At 43.5% G+C, this 23,713-nt stretch overlaps 2 protein-coding genes and 1 pseudogene across 7 annotated transcripts in view; 2 read left to right on the top strand and 1 right to left on the bottom strand.

Annotated features, from left to right (window-relative positions):
* LOC143435525 (uncharacterized) overlaps positions 1–23,713 on the bottom strand; it is a 230,881-nt gene that overhangs the window by 138,127 nt on the left and 69,041 nt on the right. For all 6 annotated transcript variants that reach the window (XR_013105897.1, XM_076918509.1, XM_076918506.1 and 3 more), the window contains one exon: positions 16,520–16,669. Coding sequence is in view for 5 of the 6 variants with exons in the window: in XM_076918509.1 (XP_076774624.1) it covers positions 16,520–16,669 (150 nt within the window). In the remaining variant the exon portion in view is untranslated. The remainder of the gene's footprint in view (positions 1–16,519; positions 16,670–23,713) is intronic.
* Positions 4,580–5,012, top strand: LOC117694198 (small ribosomal subunit protein uS8 pseudogene; annotated as a pseudogene).
* Positions 18,434–23,162, top strand: LOC117694192 (protein SSXA1-like). Its single transcript, XM_076918539.1, has 6 exons — positions 18,434–18,440; positions 18,804–18,831; positions 19,093–19,225; positions 19,603–19,717; positions 20,016–20,105; positions 23,053–23,162. The coding sequence occupies exons 1-6, from the start codon at positions 18,434–18,436 to the stop codon at positions 23,160–23,162; spliced, it is 483 nt and encodes a 160-aa protein (XP_076774654.1).

Here is a 23,713-nt window from a genome sequence, read left to right as displayed (position 1 = left end):
ACAATGAATACAACTTATATGATCCAAGTGCCAACTGAGACATTTGGAAGTTCTGTATCCATGTTATTCAGAATTCAATCTGTGCTTGAACCTGAGTTCTGTTTCCTGGAGGATACTCAGTAGGTACACATCCACCGGGAAAAGACACTGACTATGTGTATGGATGCCAGCCTTAAAGGGTACTGTGCTTGCTGGACTGGCTGGCATGGGCTGCTCTTGGAAGGTCCAAATTCACTTAGCCTCTTTATCACATCATTTGGACCAGAGTGTCAGGTCCCAGTGCTGAGCTGTATCCTCAGCTTATGGCTCCCAGTACTGAAGAGACTGTCGGTACAAGGAGATGCAAAGAACAGTTAGTGCATGCTGAGTTGTTTTAAGTGTAGAGCCTGGCAAATTGGGCTCTTTCTTCCCCTCATCTTCAAAGGCTCCGCCCAGATGCTCTTCACCCCTCATTCTTAGAGTATCTGGACCAGACCTGTCCCACAGAGACTCCTCTTAGAGAATCTGGTCCCAACTCACCAATTTTACCCAGTAGGTACAAATGATGAGCAAAATAGCTTCAGGAAGAACCCTGTAGTCTGACAATGACAAGTTTAGTGTCTCTTGGAATGAGAGAGTCTGAACATAATGAATACAGTGGACATATTTCAAGAAACAAAGGAATCCATAGAGCTATTACAGTGTGTGTCAAGAAGATGAAATTTATATGTTCCCTGCTCTGTTACATCATCCATAGCTTGCATAAATCTATATATTAGCAGGGTACCTATGTGGATGTACCTACTTCCAAGGCAGAATGTTTGAAGCTCTGGGTTATAGCTGGTGTGGCCTGGATAATTCTTTTAGTGAGAAGCTATTTGTGCATTTTAGCATCGTCCCTGAGGTTTAGCAAGTTTAGCAGTGTCCATTAGTTATTAGCAAATACACAGCATCCCAATTGTGGCAAGAAGGGTCAAATGTCAAGAGGAGATGGTGGTAGCAGTAAACATTATGACTGGGATCAAAACTCTTAATTCATTGATAATGCCAACACACAATCAGGAAAAGGTCCCATGGACTGATTTTGGTGTTTACTTTTGTGTATCTTAGTACACTATAATGACAAATTTGGGTATAAGGCAAAATTTCTTCTAATTATTCATTTTTATGCCCAAAAGTTAATGCTACTATTGAATTTTGTCAAAGGAGTGTCTGATAGCAGTTATTGCAGAGATTTTTTTTTCTTTTTTTTTTTTGTTTGTTTTTTTTTTTTTTTTTGCTTTTTCAAGACAGAGTTCTCTGACTAGTCCTGGCTGTCCTGGAACTCACTCTGTACACCAGGCTGGCCTTGAAATCAGAAAATCCACCTGCCTGTGCCTCCCAAGTGCTGGGCTTAAAGGCATGCACCACCACTGCCTGGCTACTGCAGAGATTCTTAACTGGCCAAAGTGTTGACAATATGTGATTTTAGAATTCACAGCCATAAATCAAGTATGCATATCCCCTCCATGGGCCAGGGAATTCCATGGAAGAAAGTAAAGAAAGAATATAAGAGGCAGGGGAGAGGTTGGAGAGGTGTGGTCTCAAGCCTCTAGAACATGACATAGCCTTTTCATGCCTGAAGTCTTAGCAGCTGTTATGACCTCCAGAAGATTGGACCTTCATAATCTGTCACAGAGAGGGGAGAATACTTATGAGCCTCTCTCCCATTCCTGAGCATAGGTAGAAAGCTAATAGTTGCTAGGGAGAGGGGCTTATGAAATCCCACTCCTCCCTAAGAAGGATCTCTAGGTAATTAATGCTTTCAGAGGGTGAGGGAGATTTACCTCTGTGGTGTAGCCACTTCTAAGGTACCCATGATTCTGGTTTTAATCCCTTAGCAACGCTTCTATAGGACACAAATGAAAACAATGTGTTGACCAATTATATCCTGAAGATAGAAGAGACTCTACCTGGGTGTGATGGTTTGTATATTCTCGGCACAAGGAGTGGCACTATCAGAAGGTGTGGCCCTGTTGAAGTAGCTGTTGCCCTGTTGGAGTAGGTGTGTCACTGTGGGTGTGGGCTTTAAGACCCCCATCCTAGTGGCCTGGAAAGCAGTATTCTGCTAGCAGCCCTCAGATGAAGTTGTAGACCTTTCACCTCCTCCTGCACCATCCCTGCCTGCATGCTGCCATGCTCCTGCCTGGATGATAATGGACTGAACCTCTGAACCTGCAAGGCAGCCCCAATTAAAATGTTGTCCTTTATAAGACTTGCCTTGGTCATGGTGTCTGCTCACAGCAGTAAAACTCTAAGAACGTAGTTCCTGGGACTGGGGTATTGCTGTGATAGGTCTGAAAATGGTTTTGTCTGGAAGAATGTGGATTTTGGGACTTTGGATTTGGAAAGCAGTAGAATGCTTTAAGTGGGGCTTAATGGGCTATACCTAGTGGCAATATGGAAGACTTTGTTACTGAGAGTGATTTGAACTGTGCTGGCATGACCCAAGACAGATCAGTGGAGAAGAATTTCAGAATGTGGCCTAGAGACTGTTTTTGTGGTATTTTGGTGAAGAATGTTGCTGCTTTTTGCCATTGTCCGAAGACTCTGCCCTGAAGTTTAGGTGAAGAGATTTAGATTAATTGCTTTGAAAACAGGAAGTCTCAAAACAGCCTGGTGTAAATTCTGTTGTGTGCTTACTAAAGTTCTGTCTTAGGAAGAGCATTTTAAAGAAAAGGAGCAAGTTGAGAAAGGAAAGATACAAAATATACGGTTCAAGAGTTCAATTAAAGGGACAGGAAGTAGAACAGAGCTGAATCCCATGTTCTAGATGTCAGATTAAGAGGAATGGGACTTTGAGGCAAGATCCTACCCAGCTAAATTTACATCCAGGCATGGTGGTACACACTTTTAATCCCAGGGGATAAAGACAAGCAGATCTCTGAGTTCAAGGCTAGGCTGGGACAGAGCAAGTTCTAGGTGAAGAACAGCTTAAGTCCAGGTGCAGTGGTGCATGCCTTTAGTCTCAGGAGACAGGCATGCAGATCTCTGAGTTCAAGGTCAATCTACAGAGCAAGATGCAGGACAGCCAAGCTTAGGCAGTGAAGGAGTTGGGACAGATGAATTTAAGTGTACAAAGCTCAAAAATAAAAGTGGCTTTTAGCTGTCTTAGTGTTCTGCTATTGTGAAGAGACACCGTGACCAAGGCAACTCTTATAAAGGCAAACACTGACTTGGGGCTGGCATACAATTTCAGAAGTTTAATTCAGTGTCATCATGGCAGGGAGCATGGTGGGACACAGGCAGATATAGCAGCTGGAGAAGGACCTGAGAATTCTACATCTTGATCCATAGGCAGAGAGGAGAGGGAGTGGCAGGGGGAGAGGGAGGGGCAGGGGGAGAGGGAGAGGGAATAGGGAGTAGGGAGAAGGAGGTAGAGAGAGGGGGAGAGGGAGAGGTAGGTAAGGAGAAAAAGAGAGGGGGTAGGGGTAGGGGGAGAGGGAGGAGGATAGGGAGAGATAATAGGGAATAGGGAGAAGGAGGGAGAGGGAGGGAGAGGGGGAGGGGGAGGAGGAGGGGGAGAGAGACGGACTGAGACTGCTGAACACTGAACCTGCCTTGAATTTTTGAAACCCTAAAGTCCACCCCCAGTGACATCTACTCTAACAAGGTCACACCACTTAATCCCTCTCTTGTAGTCGAGGAGCATCCCAGCCTATGAACGTACAGGGACCATTCCCATTCAAACCAGTGACAAAGCAAGGAATCCAGAATCAGCTAAGGAAGGGAACTTGGTTCCATGGAACAGTAGCATGATTCTAGCCAAATTGCAAGGCAAGCTTCCTGCTAAGGCCAATAGCTAGAGAACCCATGTAGTGCCATGACCCTTAAAGATGTTAAGTAATGACTAGACTAGACTAGACTAGACTAGACTAGACTAGACTAGACTAGAGCTATTGCAGCTTTTGCAGAAGAAGAAGCAATTCTTCACGATAACTTTTTGTAGCTTTTTTCTTTTGGTATTCTGTAGGTTCTTCTGTCTCCTTTTCTTACAAACATCAGCCCCCACCCCCACCCCAGTTTCCAGGCCAGCCCCTTCCAAAGTCTCTCAATCGCTCCTCCCTCAGTTCCCCAACAGTGTGCTGTAACAACAGTCCCTTCTCCCACTTTTCCCAATACTAGCAGCTCCAAACTATAACCAGTGTTCTGGCCTCTCTGCTCAGCTCAGCTTCTCCTGCTCACTTGTCACCAACTGTCCTCTCACTCTCTTAGCCCAATTCTCTTCCCACTGTCTCCTAACAATATGGCTTCTCCTGGCTCACCTGGCTCCTCTTTTCACTCTGCTCCATCACTTCTGCATCAGTTGTGTTCCCTTCTCTGGATCTACTCACTCGTCTTTCTTCCTGCACCAACTGTCTTCTCTGACCCTGCTTTCTGACCATACTCTTCTGCCACTTGGACCCTACTTCCCCTCTGTCAACATCTGGTGGCCTTTTATATCCTCTCCTGTTCCCAGAATTCCAAGAGGCACTGAAGGTTATAGAGTCAATCAGTTTTCTTAAAGAGCCAGACACAGGTGCGTTTGCCCCTCCTACTCTCTTTCTGCCATCTTCCCTCACCGTCACCACGGTGAGAATGAATGTTCTGGCGGATGCTCTCAAGAGCATCAATAACGCCGAAAAGCGGGGCAAATGCCAGGTCCTCATCAGGCCGTGTTCTAAAGTCATCCTTTGGTACTTAACTGTGTTGTTGAAGCATGGCTACATTGGTGAAATCGAGATCATTGATGACCACAGAGCTGGGAAGATAGTCGTGAACCTCACGGGCAGGTTGAACAAGTGTGGAGTTATCAGCCCTAGATTTGATGTTCAACTCAAAGACCTAGAAAAATGGCAGAACAATCTGCTCCCATCACGCCAGTTTGGTTTCATTGTGTTGACAACCTCTGCTGGCATCATGGACCATGAAGAGGCAAGATGAAAACATACCAGAGGGAAAATCCTGGGATTCTTTTTTTAAATGTAAAGCATAAATAAAAAGCCTTCATGGACTGTGAAAAAAAAAAAGAGCCAGACACACAAAATAAATCACATTACACTTTTTAAAAACTGCATGCATGTATATAATGTGAGTTTGCAAATGTGTGACCAAGACTTTTGTGGGTGTGATTGCATTTGTATGTGGGTCTAGGTAGAGTCCAGATGTTGAAGTCCAGTGTATTCCTTGGTCTCTTTCTATCTCATATTCTGAGTCCTCTACAACTGAAGCCAGAACTCACTGACTTGGCTAGTTACCTAGATGTCGATATTGCAGTTCTTTGTGTCTGTTTGGAGGACTGGGATTACAGTCAGGCTACCACACCTACCCAACACATATGTAGGTTCAAAACTGGAGAGTCACAAGATAATGAGAGTGTAAGATTGGGGCATGAGAAAGAACCGATTCAAGTTTGGTAAAAGAAGTCTTTTGTCAAAAAATGTAAGTAATAAAGACACTAAGAGGAGCAAATTAAATGTGCAATGAAGGAGAATTCTTTCAGGTTGCAAACTAGAAATAGGAGTTTAGTATTGGCTACTGGTTCTGTGGTGGCTAGTCTTGGTTGTCAACTTGACTACTTCTAGAATCAGCTAAGATCCAGGCTGCCAGGTACTCCTGGGAGGGATCAGGATGAATTGATGTATTGTAACCCTCCTCTGAAGAGGTGGCAAAGAGCCTTCAGGGCTTCAGGGAGGGGACCAGCAGGGTGTCTTCTACTCCCCTCTTTTTTATCTTCCTTCTCCCACTTCCTCCATCTGGCCTCCCCTCCCAGATTCTCCAGTCAGATCACCATTCTAAACAGTTTGTTAATTTGTCTGGGCAGCTGAGGCAGCTGTGGGAGCCACAGCAGACAGAGAACACAGGGGACTCAGGCAGCTGGGCCCTCAGCAGGGCTGTTGTGGGTGATTGCTGGAGTCTTTATCCTCCAGGGACAGTTTCATTGTTCCAAAAGATGGTGATGTTTCAGAGGACTGAAACTCTCGTGTGGTGGTGTCTCTGGAGGCTAAAGTGCAGGTGCCAAGTGGTTCCAAGTAGCTGGGTTCAGTTTGTCTCAGGGGCACCTCTGCAGGTTCTGCCTGGTTCTATTCAGCACCTAGAGGGCAGACATGAGTCCCTGACCTTGTTCTCTGCATTGTCCAGAGCCTTTCTGTGCTGGTTGTGAGGTGACTGCAAATAAGAACGTGTCCAGCAGGGGGCACAATATGCATGGATGTTCTCCAGGAACACAGTCTTGGCTGGGAAAGAGATCTAGACTCCAGGTTCTCAAAATATTGTTTTCCTGTGCATTCCTAAGTACTCCTTGCCTTGGAAAACAATACAAAATTAAAGATTTTTCTTATTTTTACCTTTTTTTTCACAACGAAGTCAACTTTACTCAGAGGCAAAAAATTTGGTGGCCATGTTTTTGTCTTTGGTTTAGTTACTGTTCTATTACTATAAGACACACCATGACCAAGACAACACGTATAAAATACAGAGGGTTAGTCCATTACCACTGTGGGAAGGTATATTGCTAAAGCAGTAGCTGAGAGTGTTCTAGCCTGATCCACAGGCTGCCTGAGTTTTGTAAGTGTTGTCTTGGTCAGGGTGTCTCTTCATAGTAATAGAACTGTAACTAAGACAAAGACAGGAAAGAGCAAGATAGTGGGCGTGGTGTGGGCATCTGAACTCTGAAAGCCTATTCCCAGTGGCACACTTTCCTCAACAAGGCCATACTTCCTAATCTTTCTTATATAGTGCCACTCCCTGGTGATCAAGTATTCAAGAAATTAAAGACTTTCCAGAACTGATTGACAATGAATACACGAGCTGGAGAGATGGCTCAGCGGTTAACAGCACTGGCTGCTCTTCCAGAAGTCCTGAGACCAATTCCTAGCAACCACATGGTGGCTCGCAATCATTTGTAATGGGGTCTGATGCCCTCTTTTGATGTGCCTGAAGACAGCAACAGTGTACATAAAATAAATAAATAAATCTTAAAAAAAAGAAAGTGAATACACAACATACCCAAACTTATGGGATACAATGAAGGCAGTTCTAAAGGGGAAGTTCATAGCATTAAATGTTTATATAAAAAACATAAAGAGATCTCATACTAGGAACTTAAATGCACAACTGAAAAGTCTAGAACAACAAGAGAAAATCGCACCCGAAGGAGTACATGGCAAGAAATAATCAAACTCAGTGCTTGTGATGGTTTGCATATGCTTTGCCCAGGGGTTGGCATTATTAGACGGTGTGGACTTGTTGGAGTAGCTGTGTCACTGTGGGTGTGGGCTTTAGTACTGTAGTCTTAGTTTCCTGGAAGTGAGTATTCTGTTAGCCTTTAGATGAAGACCTAGAACTCTCAGCTCTCCGGACCATGGTGGTGCACACCTTTAATCCCAGCACTTGGGAGGCAGAGGCAGGTGGATTTCTGAGTTCGAGGCCAGCCTGGTCTACAGAGTGAGTTCCAGGACAGCCAGGGCTACACAGAGAAACCCTGTCTTGAAAAACCTGCCTTGGACGCAGCCATGCTCCCACCTGGATGATAATGGATGGAACCTCTGAACCTGTAAGCCAGCCCCAATTAAAAGTTGTCCTCATAAGAGTTGCTTTGGTCATGGTGTCTGTTCACAGCAGTAATACCCTAACTAATACAGGGATGAAACTGATAGGACAGAAATAAAACAAAACAAAGAATCCATGAAACAAAGAGGTAGTTCATTGGAAAGTTATAAAAGGACAAACCCTTTTACATATTAATTAATTAGGTGGGGAGAGAATATTCAAATAAACAGAAATGAAAGGGAGATATAACAACAGAACAAAGGAAATCCACAGAACTATGACCACAGTTACTCTGATACCCAAAGTACATAAAAACTCACAACAGAAGAGAATTACAGACTAATTTCCCCTATAAAAACAGACAGGCAAAAATACTCAATAAGATACTTGCAACCAAATCTAAGAACACATCAAAAAGATCAAGGACCATGATCAGGTAGGCTTCATCTTAGAAATGTAAGCATAGTTAAACATACATAAATAGATAAATGTAATCCACCATATGAACAAACTGAAAGATAAAAACTACATTTGATGCAGAAAAGATCTCTGACAGAATCCACACCATTTAATAATAAAAGTACTGGAGACTTTTATTATGGTATACAAGGAGCATACCTCAACATAATAAAAGCAGTTTAAACTCAAAGCAATTCCACTAAGGTCAGAAACAAGACAAGGTTGTCCACTCTCTCCATGCTTGTTCAGTATAGTACTTGAAGCCTTAGCTACACCAATAAGAAGACAACTGAAGGAGATCGAGGGAAAATAAGCCGGAAAGGAAGAAGTCAAAGTATCTGTATTTGCAGATGATATGATAGTATACATAAGTGACCCTAAAAATTCTACCAGGAAACTCCTACAGCACATCAACATATTCAGCAAATTATCTGACTTACCCACAAACATCAGTAGCCCTCCTATATACACAAATGACAAAAGGATTGAAAAAGAAATCACGGAAACAATGCCTTTCACAATATCCTCAAAGAATACATTGTGGGGGTAATTCTAACCAAGCAAGTGAAAGACTTGGATGATAAAAACATCAAGCCATTGAAGAAAGATTAAAGAAGATATCAGAGCATGGAAAGATATTCCATGGTCATTAACTGGTAAGATTTACATAGTGAAAATGACCATCCTATTGAAAGCAATCTACAGATTCAATGAGATACCCATTAAAATTGTAACACAATTCTATATAGATATTGGAAGGACAATCTTCAGGTTCACAGGGAGACGCAAAAAACACAGCATAGCTAAAACAATCCTGAACAACCTAAGAACTTCCGGAGGTCTCATGATTTCCAATTTCAAGGTGTGCTATAAAGGAATAGTAATCAAAAGAGCATGGCTCTGGCATAAAAAACCAAACGGGTTGATAAATGAAATTGAATTGAAGACCTAGACATTAAGCCACATACCTATGGACATCTGATTTTTGAGAGAGGCCAAAATTAAACACTGGAAAGATAGCATCTTCAACAAGTGGTGCTGTCAAACTGCAAACTGGATGTCTGCATGCAGAAGAATCCAAATAGACCACGTCTATCACCCTGCAGAAAACTCAACTCCAAATGATCAAAGACCTCAACATAAAACCAGATACACTGATAGAAGAAAGAGTGGGGAATACCCTTGAACTCAGTGTCACAGGAGAAGACTTTCTGAACAGAACACCACAGGCTTTTAGATCAACAATTAATAAGTGGGACCCAAGGAAGCTGAGAGCTTCTCTATGGCAAAGGACACAGTCATTCAGACAAAGTGGAAGGCCAGAGAATGGGAAAAGATCTTCATCCACTCCACATATGATAGAGGGCTAATATCCAAAATATATAAGGAATTCAAGAAACTTGCAATCAGAAAACCAAATAGTCCAATTAAAAATGGGATACAGATCTAAACAGAACTCTCAGTAGATAAAACTCACATGGCTGAGAAACACTTAAAGAAATCTTCAACATCTTTAGCCATCAGGAAAATGCAGATCCAAACTATGAGGTTCCATCTTACACCAGTCAGAATGGCTAAGATTAACAAAACAAACAACAGCTCATGGAATAAAGAGGACGACTTATCCATTGCTGGTGGGAGTGCAAACTTGTACAGCCACTATGGAAATCAGGGTGATAGTACCTCAGAAAGGTGGGAGCCGATCTACCTCAAAATCCAGGTGTATCACTCTGGGGTGTATACCCAAAGGATGCTCCATCCTACCATAAGGACACTTACTCAACTGTGTTAATTGCTATTCATAATAGCCAGAACTTGAAAACAAACCAGATGTCCTTCAACAGAAGAATGGATAAAGGAAATATGGTACATTAACACAATGGGGTATTACTCAGCTCTTAGAAAATGACATCATGTAATTTGCAGGCAAATGGACGGAACTTAGGAATATATGAGTGAGGTCTTCCAGATCCAGAAGACAGATATGCTATATATTCACTTGCATGTGTGTATTAGCTGTGAAATTAGTGATATCCAAGAACACAGAGGGTAGGTGTAGTATAAGCGACCAGAGGGGACAGCTGCATCTCATTAGGAAAGAGGGACAGAATAAATAATTACTGATAGATGTACAGAGCTAGCAGGGAAGGGTCAAGAGGGGAGGGAGAGGGGATAAAAGTTGTGTGAGGGAATACAGGGAAAGGCAACTAAAATGAAGGGGCATTTGAGTGGTATCCTTATAATAGAAAAGACAGAGTAGCAACTGGCCATCTCTTGCCATCAAATGAAACTTCTGGTACCAGGATTGGGTTAGATCTAATTCTGTTGTTGGCCAAAGGGGTCTTATGGGAATCCCCAAACAGCCCAGCTGGTTGCTAAGAGTATAGACTGCATTCTAAACTGACAGCAAGACCCTACTGCTGAAGACAACACCTGCACAACTCTCCCTCTCCCTCCCTCTCCCCCTGTTATCTCTATAAAACATGGAAAATCACTGTCTGCATGTGAGTATAGAGGATGAAATGTCACTGTATGTAGCATGAGATACAGGACAGTGCACACTCAAACTGAAGGTAGTATCTATGTTTGCCAGTATCTTGTTATCTATAATAATATGCATTCTTTATTATTGTAGTAGAATATTATGTGAAATGCCTTCCAGATATTTTCCGAATGAAATCCTGTTCACTTGGCCCTGATGTGAAGAAGAAAGGAGCTGCCTTTAACCTCCTCAGGCATCTTGACTGAAAAGGATATCCTTTATAGTGATGAGGGGTCAGATGTTTGTTGGATACAGCAGGCACAGGAAGGCAGAAACCACAATGTTCTCATCCATATGTGGAAGGCAAAAACTTTCCTTCTATAGAAGATAAGAATCTTATCAGTGACTTACCTAGTGACTAATGTCACTAGAAGCTTGGCAATGAGGAGTCCATCAGAAGTAGGTAGGATGATGATAAGTACCAAATACAGTTGGAGAAGGGGCCGAAGTTCTAGTGGGTCTTAAAATCACTTATTATTATTAATGACTACCACTACATGTGTTTCTGATGTGCTTATGTGTGTGCATGTGCCACTATGTGCATGCCAGACAATAAATTTGTGTAGCTGTTTCTCTCTTTCCATCTTTATATGGGTTCAAAGGACCCAACTCAGATGGTCAGGCTTGCTATGTGAAGAGTCTTTCTGGCTGAGCCATCTCTCTCTCTGTCCCAAGTAACAATATTCTGCAGTACATTTTCAGTGTCTGCAGTTTATAAAAAGTTATGATGAATTATGTAATAAAATAGGAGAGAAGGTAGGCATGGCTCCACAGACCTGTACACTGACGTGATCTGGAAGCTGAGAAGAAGGGATCACAGATTAAAGAAGTGTCACACACTATCTTAAAGGAAATAATCAAGAGGACACACGTAATGACTCCATCTTACACCTGTCAGAATGTAATTAGTTTGTGTAAACATTCTGGAAATAAATCTGGTGGTTTCTCAGAAATTTGGAAATAGTTCTACCTGATGACCCAGCATTACAGCTCCTGGGCATACACCCAAAAGATGCCATACCATACCAGAAGGACACAAGCTCCACTATGTTCATAGCAGCATTGTTTGTAATAGCCAGAAACTGGAAACAAACCAGATGTCCCTCAGCCAAAGAATGGATACAGAAAATGTGGTTCATTTACACAATTGAATACTATTCAGCTATTAAAAACAAAGACACCATGAATTTGCAGGCAGATGGATGGCACTAGAAAATATCATCCCAAATGAGGTAACCCAGACCCAAAAGGACATGCATGCTACATACTCACTAGTAAGTGGATATTAGCCAAAAATACAGAATACCCATGACACAACCCACTGACATTAAGAAGATTAATAAGATGGAAGGACCAAGTGAGGATGCTTCAATCCCACTTAGAAGATGGAACAAAATAATCACTAAAGGCAGAGAGGGGGAGGGACCTAGGAGGGAGAGGGGCAGAGGAGGGAAAAGGGGGGGCAGGATCAGATATGGTGGGGTGGAAGATAGGCCCAGAGAGCCAGGAGAATGGAAATATGCTACTGCTGGGGGGTGGGGGGGATGGTGGCACCTCTAGAAAGTCCCAGCGACCTGGGATGTGAGAGGCACTCAGGACTCAATGTGGGGATCTTAGCCAAAATGCCTAACTCTGGGGAGATGGAATCTGACAAGACCACCTCCAGTAGGTAGACAGGGCCCCCAGTGGAGGGATGGGGTCACTAACCCAGAATTGTTCCTGTCTAAAAGAAATGAAGGAACAAAAATGGAGAAGAAACGGAGGGAAAGGTTGCTCAGTGACTGGCCCAACTTGGATCCATCCCATGGGTAATCACCAAACACTGACTACTACTGATGCCATGTTGTGCTTGCAGACAGGAGTCTAGCATGGCTGTCCTCTGAGAGGCTCTACCAGCAGCTGACTGAGACAGATGTAGATAAACACAGCTAAGCATTGGACTGAAGTCAAGGACCCCTATGGAAGAGTTAGGGGAAGGACTGAAGGAGCTGAAGGGGATGGCAACCCCATAGGAAGAACAACACTGTTAACTAACCTGGACCCATCAGAGTTCCCAGAGACTGAACCAAAACCAAAAAGCACACATGGGCTGGTCCAAGCCCCCTCACCCCCATATATGTAGCAGAGGATTGCCTTGTCTGGCCTCAGTGGGAGAGGATGCACCTAATCCTGTAGAGATATGATGCCCCAGGGAAGGAGAATGGAGAGGGGGTGGAGAGGGAAGAGTAGAAGGGAGGGGAAGGGTGGATTGGGAGGGGAGAAACATTCGGGAGGTAAATAAATAAAATAATTAATTTAAAAAAGAAAATATCATCTTGAGTGAGGTAATCCAGACCCAAAAGGACATACATGCTATGTACTCACTTATAAGTGGATATTACCCATAAAATACAGGAAACCAACGTTACACTCCACAGACCTCAAGAAGCTAAACAAGAAGGAAGGGCCAAGTGAGGACACTTGAACCTCACATAGAAAAGGGAATAAAATAGTCATAGGAGGCAAACGGAAGGAGGGAACTGGGAGGAAAAAGGGATGGGGAGGGGAAAGGGGGGGTCAAGATCAGATGTGGGGAGAGACAGGAGAGAGGGCTAGAGGGCCAGGAGAATGCATGGAAATTGGCAGCTGGCAAGGGTAGGGGGATGGGGTGATCTCTTCTAAGACTTACAAGAGACCTAGGATGGAGGAGGATCCCAGGAGTCTTATGGGGGTAACCTTAGTTGAGACTTCTAGCAGTGGGGATATAGAATCTGAAGTGGCCACTTCCTGTAGCCAGGCAGGACCCCTAGTGGAGGGATAAGGACACCAACCCACCAACAAAACTTTCAACCCAAAATTTGTCCTGTCTACAAGAAATGCAGGGACAAAGATGGAGCAGAGACTGAGGCCAACCAATTATCAGCCCAACTTGAGACCCATCCCGTGGGCAAGCACCAATCCCTGACACCATTAATGATACTCTGTTATGCTTGCAGACAGGAACATAGCACAACAGTTTTCTGAGAGGTTCCATCCAGCAGCTGACTGTAACATGTAGAGACATCCAGCCAAACAATGGATGGAGGTCGGGGACTCTTATGGAAGAGGTAGGGAGGTAGGGGAAGGATTGAAGACCCTGAAGGGGATAGGAACTCCACAGGTAGACCTACAGAGGCAACTAACCTGGATCCTTGGGGATCCCAGGGACTGAACCTCCAACCAAAGAACATACACGGGCTGGACCTAGGCCTCTGTGCTCATATGTAGCACATGTGCAGCTTGGTCTTCATATGGGTCCCCTAACAACTGGAGCAGGGACTGTCCCTAAATCTACTGCCTGTCTGTGGAATCTGTTCCACAACAGGGTTGCCTTGTCTAGCCTCATTGGGAAAGCTTGTGCCTAGCTCTGCAGAGACTTGATGTGCCAGGGTTGGGGGATACTGAGGGTGGATCCACCCTCTCAAAGGAGAACGGGAATGGGTTGGAAGAAGTGACTGTATGAGGGGGAGGACCATGAGGACAGGGGCAGAATCTGGATGTAAAGAGAATAAATAAATTAATGAAAAAATATAGGTAGGTTTCATGCTGACTTAATAAAGTTGCAATATAGGTTCTCCTCAGATCCATGACCTCACTAGGCCTGGATAGTTGGCTTCCTTTCCTGTGCCAGACAGTATCACCTAATTTTTATAAAAAAATTTATTTATTTATTTATTTATTTATTTATTTGAGACAGGGTTTCTCTGTGTATCTCTGGCTGTCCTGCAACTCACTCTGTAGACCAGGCTGGCCTCGAACTCAGAAATCTGCTTGCCTCTGCCTCCCAAGTGCTGGGATTAAAGGCATGCGCCACCACTGCCCAGCTCATTTTTTTCATATACATGAGTGCTCTGTCTTCAGACACACAAGAAGAGGGAATCAGATCCTATTACAGATGGTTGTGAGCCACCATGTGGGTGGTGGAACTTGAACTCAGGACCCGTGGAAGAGCAGTCAGTCAGTCAGTGCTCTTCACCACTGAAACGTCTCTCTAATCCTTCACCTGATTTTTAAAAAAAATATTATTTCTAGTATCTACTGAGTTTGAATTTGGCTAGTTTTTGTTTTTTTCAAGTTCTTGTGTTGCATAATAGGTAATTTGTTTGCACTCTTTTTTAAAAATGCAGACACTTAGGGCTATAACTTCCCTCTTAAAAATGCTTTTACTGTGGGTCTGGAGAGACGGCTCAGTGGTTAAGAGCACTGACTGTTCTTCCAGAGGTCCTGAGTTCAGTTCCCAGCAACTACATAGTAGCTCACAACCATCTGTAATGGTATCTGATGCCCTCTTCTGCTGTGTTTGAAGACAGCTGCAGTGTACTCATGTCAAACAAATAAATTAATCTTTAAAAAAAAAAGGAGCTCAGACTGCTCTTCCAGAGGTCCTGAGTTCAATTCCCAGCAACCATATGGTGGCTCACAACCATCTGTAATGGGATCTGATGCCCTCTTCTGGTGTGTCCGAAGACAGCTGCAGTGTACTCACATACACGAAATAAATAAATCTCTTCAAAAATGCTTTTACTGTTTCCCAAATGTTTTGTTGTGCTCTGCTTGTTTTATTTAGTTCCAGAAATATTAAATTTCTTATATGACCCATTCATTATTCAATAATGAATTGTTAATCTCCATGAGTGTATATACTTAGTAGAGATTTGTTTACTGTTGATTTTAAGGGTATGGCACACTGGCTGGGCAGGATACATGGAATTACTTCAGTTTTTCTGTATTTATTAAGGCTTGTGTTGCAGCATGGGCTCCACTGTGGAGAAGCCCCATTGTGCTGCTGAGTAGAATGCATATTTGTGTATTCTCGGCGTTTGGGTTTACTACTCTGTAGATATCTCTTAGGTCCATTTGATACAAGAGGTCATTTAATTCTGAAGTTTCTGTTTATTAATTTATTTTTGATCCAGATGTCCCATCTACAGAAGAAACTGGAGTGCTGAAATTGCCTCCTATTATTACGTCTGTGTCAATCTGGGGTTTTAATTCCTTTAATATGCTTTTATAAAATTGGGTGCACCAGAGTTTGGTGCATATTTGCTTAACATTATAGTATTTTATTAATTGATTGATCTGTTGATTAAAATGAAGTAGCTTTGTCTGCAGTTATTGTTACATGGACTCTAGGGTAAAGGAGTGGGGACAGTGGATAGCCCTGACTTATGTTTTTAGAGGGATTGCTTCACATTCTTCTCCATTTAGGATAATGCTGGTTGTGGGCTGTGGGGGAAGCCATTCCTTTGTAAAATGACTAAAAATTAATTTTTATAAATGATTAAGAAGAAAAGATAAGGAGAATATGCAGTGAAAGTCTTAATGCTGGTCCCAAAGTCCATGGACCATTTCTTTGCCAGAAGAAAAGTCTCAGTCACTCTGTGCAGGGCATTATTGACAGAGCAGTCCACAGAATGCAAAGTCTAGAGAGTATTAAGGGGCCCATGAAGGCACAAACTATTTGAGTAGAGAAGCCTTCCTAACAGAAGCACCTGTGACCCCTTTAAAGAGCACCTGTAAACTCTAATCACAGGCAGACTGTTTGGCTATTATTCCTAAGAGTATTAATAGAAAACACGCTCTTGATCTATGTCTGTAGAACATATAGGAATAATTTCAGCTCTAATAGTTTCCTTTAATAAATAATTTAAACTTTATGAGTTTATTGTAAAGATATCCCAAGTTAGAATGACTAAGGAAGACAAGAGGAGAAAGGTTTGAAGTGGGTAGCCATTTTTTAAGATAAACAACTGCACAGTAGAGGGTAAGGGAAGGCCTAGGCATTTAGAGGAATGCACATTTCAACAGCTAAACAGATCTAGGAGTAGCCAATGCTAGGGAGATGGATGATACTATTTTTTGAGGGGGTGGGGGAACATTTGGTACATCCCCTTTGTGATGTACTTCCTTCCTGGAACCCTGGGAGCCAACATTCCACTCTTACTCACTTACCCCGCCCACTTCACTGGGCATTGGCTGCTCTGGTTGTTGAGTCTCTAGCAACAGCTGAGTCAAGGTACTTATTTGGGTCTCTTCTTGGAGAAACAGTCCTTTGTCTCTTCCTGTCTGAGGTAGGTTCTTTCTTGGAGATGTCCCAATAAACTAAATGTGAACAGAGAGGAAAGTTAGCCTGTAAAGACCAACTTGTGCGTTTCTTGTGTCTCCAGCATTCCTCAACCCATAGAACTGTTCTTTGAGCTAAACTGTCACTGGACAATTACTTAAGGAGCCTAGAAACTATAACCATTTGATGTCTGCCAGACCAGTGTGTCACTATTTCTGAGGGAAGTGGTGTAAGCCTCAGCTTCACGAACTTTGAAACTACCTATATGCCTTGAGAGTTCCTCCATCCTTAGTGACACCAAATAGTCTCTGTCAGGGGGGCTACTTTCCAACCTCCTCTTGGATGGAGACACAATCTTCATGGTCCCAGAGATACCTCAAAGTCCACTCACTAAAAATTTTCTGAGAACTTCAGTTTGAGGACCCCTGATAAGTGTATCTTGAGACTTGCCAAATTCTTTGACTTTGTGTGATAGTCGGTCCTGAAGATGTGGAGAGGCTAGGTCTTTTTCTCAGCAGGAATTTCTAAATTAGCACAGTAATAGCCCAGCAATTCACACTTTCTCTGCTTAACATGTGCACTCCCTTTTCAGCACAGCATAGCCACATATCCATTTCCTACATCCCTGGAACCCATCCTTTGGGGAGACTAGTAAACCTGTGGCAACCCTCTTACCAATTTCCACTGAACACACCACAACGCCACTCTCACCAATGTCCACTGGACACACCACACCATATCTACACATGATGATGTATCACTGTACCACAAAACGGTGCTCTAACTGCCTTAAGAGGCAGGTACAGGGCAAGTATTTGGGCCTAGGGCTTCTGTGTTACCTTAGCAACCCAGTCATATCCTGTTTCAAAGGGAAAAATTTACAGTAGGTAATGATGTAGACACATGTATTTAAGTTTCAGCAGGTGCCCAGAAATGTCTTTTTATTATAAAGTTTGTCTATCATTTTAAAATCTATTTATTTTCTTAGTTACTTACTTTAACCCCCAACTGCAGTTCCCCCTCCACCCCTCCCCCATGTTCCACCCCCCTCCCTTCTCCACACATCCACTCCTCCTCTGTTCCTCTTCAGAAAAGGGGAGGCCTCCCATGGATACAACCAGCCTTGGCATATCAAGTTGCAGTAGGACTAGGAGCATCCTCTCTTGAGGCTAGAGGTAACCTAGGAGGAAAGGGTCCCAAAGGCAGGTAACAGAATCAAAGACAGCCCCTGCTCCAGCTGTTAGGAGTCTTACATGAAGTCCAAGCTCAGCTGTTACACGTGTAGAAGGCCTAACTCAGTCCTACACATGCTCCCTGGTTGGTGGTTCAGTCTCCATGAACCCCCATGGGCCAATGTCATTTGATTCTTAAGTTTTCTTCTAGTGTCCTTGATCCCTCTGGCTCCTACAGTCCTCCACTCCTCTTCTGCAGGACTCCCTAAGCTCTGCCCAATGCTTGGCTGTGGGTCTCTGCATCTGTTTCCATCAGCTGCAGGGTGAAGCCTCTCAGTGTCTATTACTTTTTAGTTAAATGAAAGGTTAAAGCATTTGCTTACTAATGAAGGGAAGACTCTGGCAATGTTAAGGAACCTACCCAGAGCTGGAAGAGACTATAGGAAAAGAGCATGGGAGGTGACATATAAGAGAAGTATGATGCTTCAAGATACACCTGTGTGTGCTCATCAAATTTGATTCATTCATATTTCTGTGTCCTTACGAATTCATTTCCATGTGAGTGAAGCTTTATGACCTCTCCTACTATGTTTCTGGTAAAACTAGGGGGTTAATGCAAGAGCCTCTCACATGGAAGGTAAGAACCCTAGTACTAAGCTACAACTTAAGCCCCGATAGAGTCTTTGAGACAGGATTTAGTTGTATATTGCTCAGACTGGCCTAGATCTCACTTCATAGCTGACTCAGGCAGGCATTGAACATACGACGACCCTTCTACCTCGGTCTCCCAACTGCCCTGCGTTACAGGCACAAGAAGGGAACTCTGGCTTCTTTTCCTCCCTTACAGACTGTACAATCTGTAGCTACAAACTAAAGGGCACTGTAAAACACTAGCAGCTATGCTTCCTCTCTGCCTGCATTTGGTGCTTGGTGTACCTTCTTCTTCTGAACTCCTCACCACCCATCTTCCAGTGACAACTGTTTCTTTCTTATCTTCTAGGGAATCAGTTTTCACTTTCCTCGCATGAGTGAGAACATGTGCTTGCCTAATTCAATAGCTTTCTCTTTTCTGATAATCTCAATGAACATTTCAGGGCAACTAATCAGGACAGAAGCTTGACCCACTCTCAAAGACTCAAGATACCTTCATATATGTTCCTAGACCCCAACTGGTTCCTAACCACTTACTCTCCCATAGACTTAATAAAGATAATTTTGGGGTGAAAAGGAGCAGAAGAAGATTTCAGGCACTGACTGTTACTATCTATTTGCAACTCCTTCCTTCACAGGACGTTTTGTCTTGAGCCTGAAGAAGACAAGATGTCTTTTCAAAATCACAAGGGTCCCACTGACAGGAAAACAGTGAGTTCCTGTGCCAAGATCCCTGTGGATGTGTTTTATGAACCAAAGAATATACGCAAGGTGAGGAGGTCTCCAGGTCGTGGGTGGACAGAAGCAGCTGAGTGACCAAGGACCATTGTAGAATGACTTATCAGAAGGTGGAAATCAGAGGCACTTGAGACAAGGACTACAGTCTCCACTGGGCCTCCTAAGTCTCAGGATTTCTCTCCATGCACAAATGCTATGAGGAGCACAAATGAGCAGCCCTGGGCATCTCTAGTGGCTGGGGAAAAGGCTGTTACTCACATCTCTCGCTCGAGCCTCACGTTTCCCAGGCTTGATTATCTTGATTCTCTGGGTGGACCACTAAGGTCCTCCAAGACAGAGGGCATTCTGGGAGGAATGGCACACACATCTAGCAGAGCAGTTGCCAGAGTTTACGTTTTCTTCTTTTCTAGGCCATCCAGGATATTTCTGCATACTTTTCAGATGAAGAGTGGGGAAAGCTGACCAAATGGCAGAAAAGTGCCTACGTGTATATGAAAAGAAACTACGACCGAATGATGGGCCTAGGTAACAGGAAATCTGGGCTCAGAGCAGCCTGGGGGTCTCCAGTTTGTTCGTTATGCCATATCTTCTTGTTGACACACAGCAGGGCCCTCTCCCATGATCCCTTTCTTTATGGCAAATGTCAAGGGGCTGCCAAACTTGCTGCTTTTTCCTACCCTGTGCACGGCTGACAGCATAGACCATAGGCAATAGGGCTCAGGCCTCTTGTGGGCCTTAAGATCTGTGCTGTACCCCAGACCCTAGCAGGCATTTCCCCTCTTTGTGCTGCCTATTAAACAACAAGCACTTTGCTTCCTTTTAGGGGTCACAGTGAACCAACCAGTTTTCATGCGCTGCAAGGAGCAGGCCAAGCGACCCCTGGTCGAATGTGTTGAAATTCCTGATAGTGAAGGTGAGTGATTAGGGAGGCCTGTGAAAGACCCCCTTCTCAGTCAAGATGCCTGGGAAGGTCACAGGCAGCTCTGCTCTTCTTCAAATCAGGGCTGTGCGGAGAACATTCTGAGGGTTATGTAGAAGATCCTGTCATATAAAATCCTAAAACCTTATTGTCTACATTATTCTGGATAGTAAGTAAATGGCCAGTGTGTAACACCTTCAAAGACAGAATGGCCTGTGTCCTACTGGCTTGTGAGTCCTCAGGCAAGTCAGTCAGGTTGGACAAGCTCCTCCAAGCATTTTACTTGATCTAAGCTCTGGGTCTGAAATTTATGCACAGTATTTGGGAATAAAGAAGAATTATCATGCTAGGTAGCCCCCAAAGCACAGAGCACAATAACCTATCATTCCTCACACAGGGAACACTGAACTGTTCAAACCATTTTATGTGTTAAGTCAAATTTTTTCATTATTCTATATCGGAAAACTTAGACAGTTCAACATTTTCCTGAAATCAATTTACTACTATGAGGCATAAAAAATGTACTGGGACAGGGTGAGAGACAGTGATGAGGCTTAGCTGACACCTCCTAAACAATCAGAAGGAGACTTCCAGCAGAGCAGTGGTGGTGCATGCCTTTAATCCCAGCACTTGGGAGCCAGAGGCAGGTGGATTTCTGAGTTCGAGGCCAGCCTGGTTTACAGAGTGCGTTCCATGACAGCTAGGACTACACAGAGAAACACTGTCTCTAACCTCCCCTCCTCACAAAAGAAGGAGACTTCTAGAAGGACACCTGTCATTAGTCAGGTGAAAGAGAGCCATGCTCCACCAGCCCCTCCTCCATGAGTGGGCTCACTTTCCACTCTGGCCTTCCCTAAATCAGCAGGATTCTGAGCCTTTGCAATATTTACTAACAAACAAAACCTTCTTATTTGTCACTGTCTGTAGATGAATCCTCTGACAGAGCTTGTGGCATGACACAGAGAAAACGGATAAAGGCGAGTATCACCTCTTTCTGTCGGAGTGCACCCCGTTTGTCCCTCAGTTCATGTCCACATTGTTGAGGATAGTTTTCTGTTTGGTGGAGGATAAGTACATAAATATATATTTTATACTTAAAGTGAAAATTTTAATGTGAAACTTCACATGCTGTTTCAAATGCCAATTCTAACTATATGGAAAGTCATTGAATCTTTGGGTCTGATTAATTTCGGTGTGTGATGTTTTTATTTATTTGCCAGGTCCTGTCCTCAATATTATCCAGCAAATTAGAACACCCTAAATCAAGTAGCAGAAATGCCCCCTGTCGATTACTATTTGCCAAAATGCCTTATCTCTGATTCTCTTTTAAAGCTGGTGTCAGTGACAATTTGTATTCATGACATCAGAGAAGAACTTGCCTCTGGAAAGCATGGTTTCCACTTAACAGGTTGGCTGCAATCTGATTCTTACTCCTTAACATAATGTATTGTTTTTCAGTGTGGTATTTACTTAATTCTTTGAGGCTTTTATGTAATGTATTTTAATCATATTCACACATACCCCACCCTTTCATCTAATGAATGTAAAACATCTTTCCTAGCTGTTTTTCTCCCAACATCCACACATTTTATTAAAAAAAACAAACCCAAGCCCAATTTGTGCTATCTACATACTGTGGGATGTAGAACCATCCACTAGATTATGGTTGACCTACCAAGGGCCATACTCTTAAAGAAAACTGACTCTCCCCCCATAAAAGCCACCCATTGTTAAGAGCTACTCACAGAGGCTGACAGCATAGACGCTCCTACTCACTCCATGCTAGAGTGCTGGCAGGCTTGATCTTGTGCAGGTCTCATGGGAGCAAAGATGCCTACTGTGTGTTCATGTGTTTATCAACCGTGTCATGTCCCTCAAACACTACATCGCTCTGGTCATAATGTCTTCTGCCTCTTAAAATCTCTCGATCCATCCCCCCTTCTGTGATGGAACTTGAGCTTGGGAGGAAGGTGTATGACTTTGTTTGATGTTTATCTGGACAATCCATAGACACTTACTTTGTGCAGTCTAACCAGATGGGAGTTTCTGCATTAGCCACCACTCACTGTACAAAACAACTTCTCTGATGCTGTCTGAGAGCTCACTTACCTATGGGTAGAGACATATGAATTTAGAAGGCAGTTTATACTACATTCATTTAGCAAAATCATAGTTTCCCTGTGGGGACTGTGCCACCACAAGTTCTTAGTGGGACTTGCAGTACCAGACCTGTGTGTCCTCAATTAGAGCATTTTAATAATTAGAACACTAGTAAGGAGCATTGCCTCAACTGTGCTACATTATTGGCCAAAGAGCAGTTCCACTGGCTCACTCATATGTACTGAAACTACTGAAGTGCAGTCATGTCTTCTTTCGTTTCTGAAGCCCAGGTGATGCTTCTGTTAGTATTCTCTCAGAGTCTGCACATTCTTTCATCCTGACACTCACTCTCCACGTAGGGATCGCCAGCTGGCTTCTGCTCTCTGAAGGGCCCATGCACTTGTCTCACTAGAAACGACAGGGCTTTCATGGTGTACCCCTTCTACTATGATCAACTTTAGGACATATCTATACCTGAGAACTGTCTGCCTCACAGCCCCCAGCCAGAGGAACCCTTAGAGGCACCTGACTTTTTATGGACTGGGGGTTTCCAGAGTTAACTCTGAAATCCATACAATATAAGTGAATGGTCACTGGGTCCTCCTCCTAATGGAGGATGAAATAGGAAATCTATATCAGGGGATGGGGACCAGACAGTACACTGGGTGGATAACCCAAACTGGCCTCTGGTCTGTACTGCTGTATGGCTGACATCTCAATCTCTGTGAGCCAGCAGATGTAAAGGCCCATGGGCTCTTTGGATGGACAAGCCCTGTTCTTTTCTGATGAGAAAAGAGCCTATGTGACCTAGCTCTCACGTACCAACTTCTCCACATTTCAGAATCGGGTACCGTTTACATAAATCCCTGGAAATACCGGCTTCGAGAAAGGAAGAAGAGAGTGAGATATGCAGAGATTAGTGATCCTGAAGAAGATGATGACGATTATTGAATCTGTAAGCGGTCCTCTGACACATCTCGTAATGCCCAGAACACACACATATCTCCCATATTATATTGGACCCTATCCAATCATCCACTTCTAGTCTTTTGGGGGTGCAACACTGAACCAGAAGTAATATGCCATGCTTCCTTTACTCCATTGGTGGGTAGTTTGGAGACCTTCCCTAGCCAGGATGCTATGAGCTTCTAAATACCAGGTTAAGACTCAAATTATAGGCCATATCTTCCTCTGGCTAAAGAATTCAAAGACAAGGTGAGGAATCCCCTGTGCTGTAGCAGAGGGTTTGCTTGTGGAGCAGAGGCTCTGAGGCTGGGTGGAAGGAAAGCATGTAGGCTGTGAGGGACAGGAGGAAACAGCGGTGAGTAGGTGGTGGCAACTCACTAGCATTTCTCTTCCTTCTCTTTCTAGTCTCAACCACAGAGAGTCGAAATAAGCCCACGGTGGAAGAAGGATGGAGTGGGAATTCGGATCCCAGCTAAATCTTTGAAAGACTAAATATCAGCACTATATATACACATACATATTTATTTATTTATTTA

Source organism: Arvicanthis niloticus, chromosome X (genome assembly GCF_011762505.2).
Source record: "Arvicanthis niloticus isolate mArvNil1 chromosome X, mArvNil1.pat.X, whole genome shotgun sequence".
NCBI classification, from domain to species: domain Eukaryota; kingdom Metazoa; phylum Chordata; class Mammalia; order Rodentia; family Muridae; genus Arvicanthis; species Arvicanthis niloticus.
Note: the sequence above shows the minus strand (reverse complement) of the source record. Positions and strands in the feature narration are given on the sequence as shown.

What these genes read in the sequence shown, in the direction of transcription:
- LOC117694192 (XM_076918539.1), top strand. An exon ending in TTTTCACTTTCCTCGCATGA is followed by an intron (nt 18,832 to 19,092) that starts GTGAGAACATGT and finishes CTTCCTTCACAG; the next exon opens with GACGTTTTGTCTTGAGCCTG. An exon ending in AACCAAAGAATATACGCAAG is followed by an intron (nt 19,226 to 19,602) that starts GTGAGGAGGTCT and finishes CTTCTTTTCTAG; the next exon opens with GCCATCCAGGATATTTCTGC.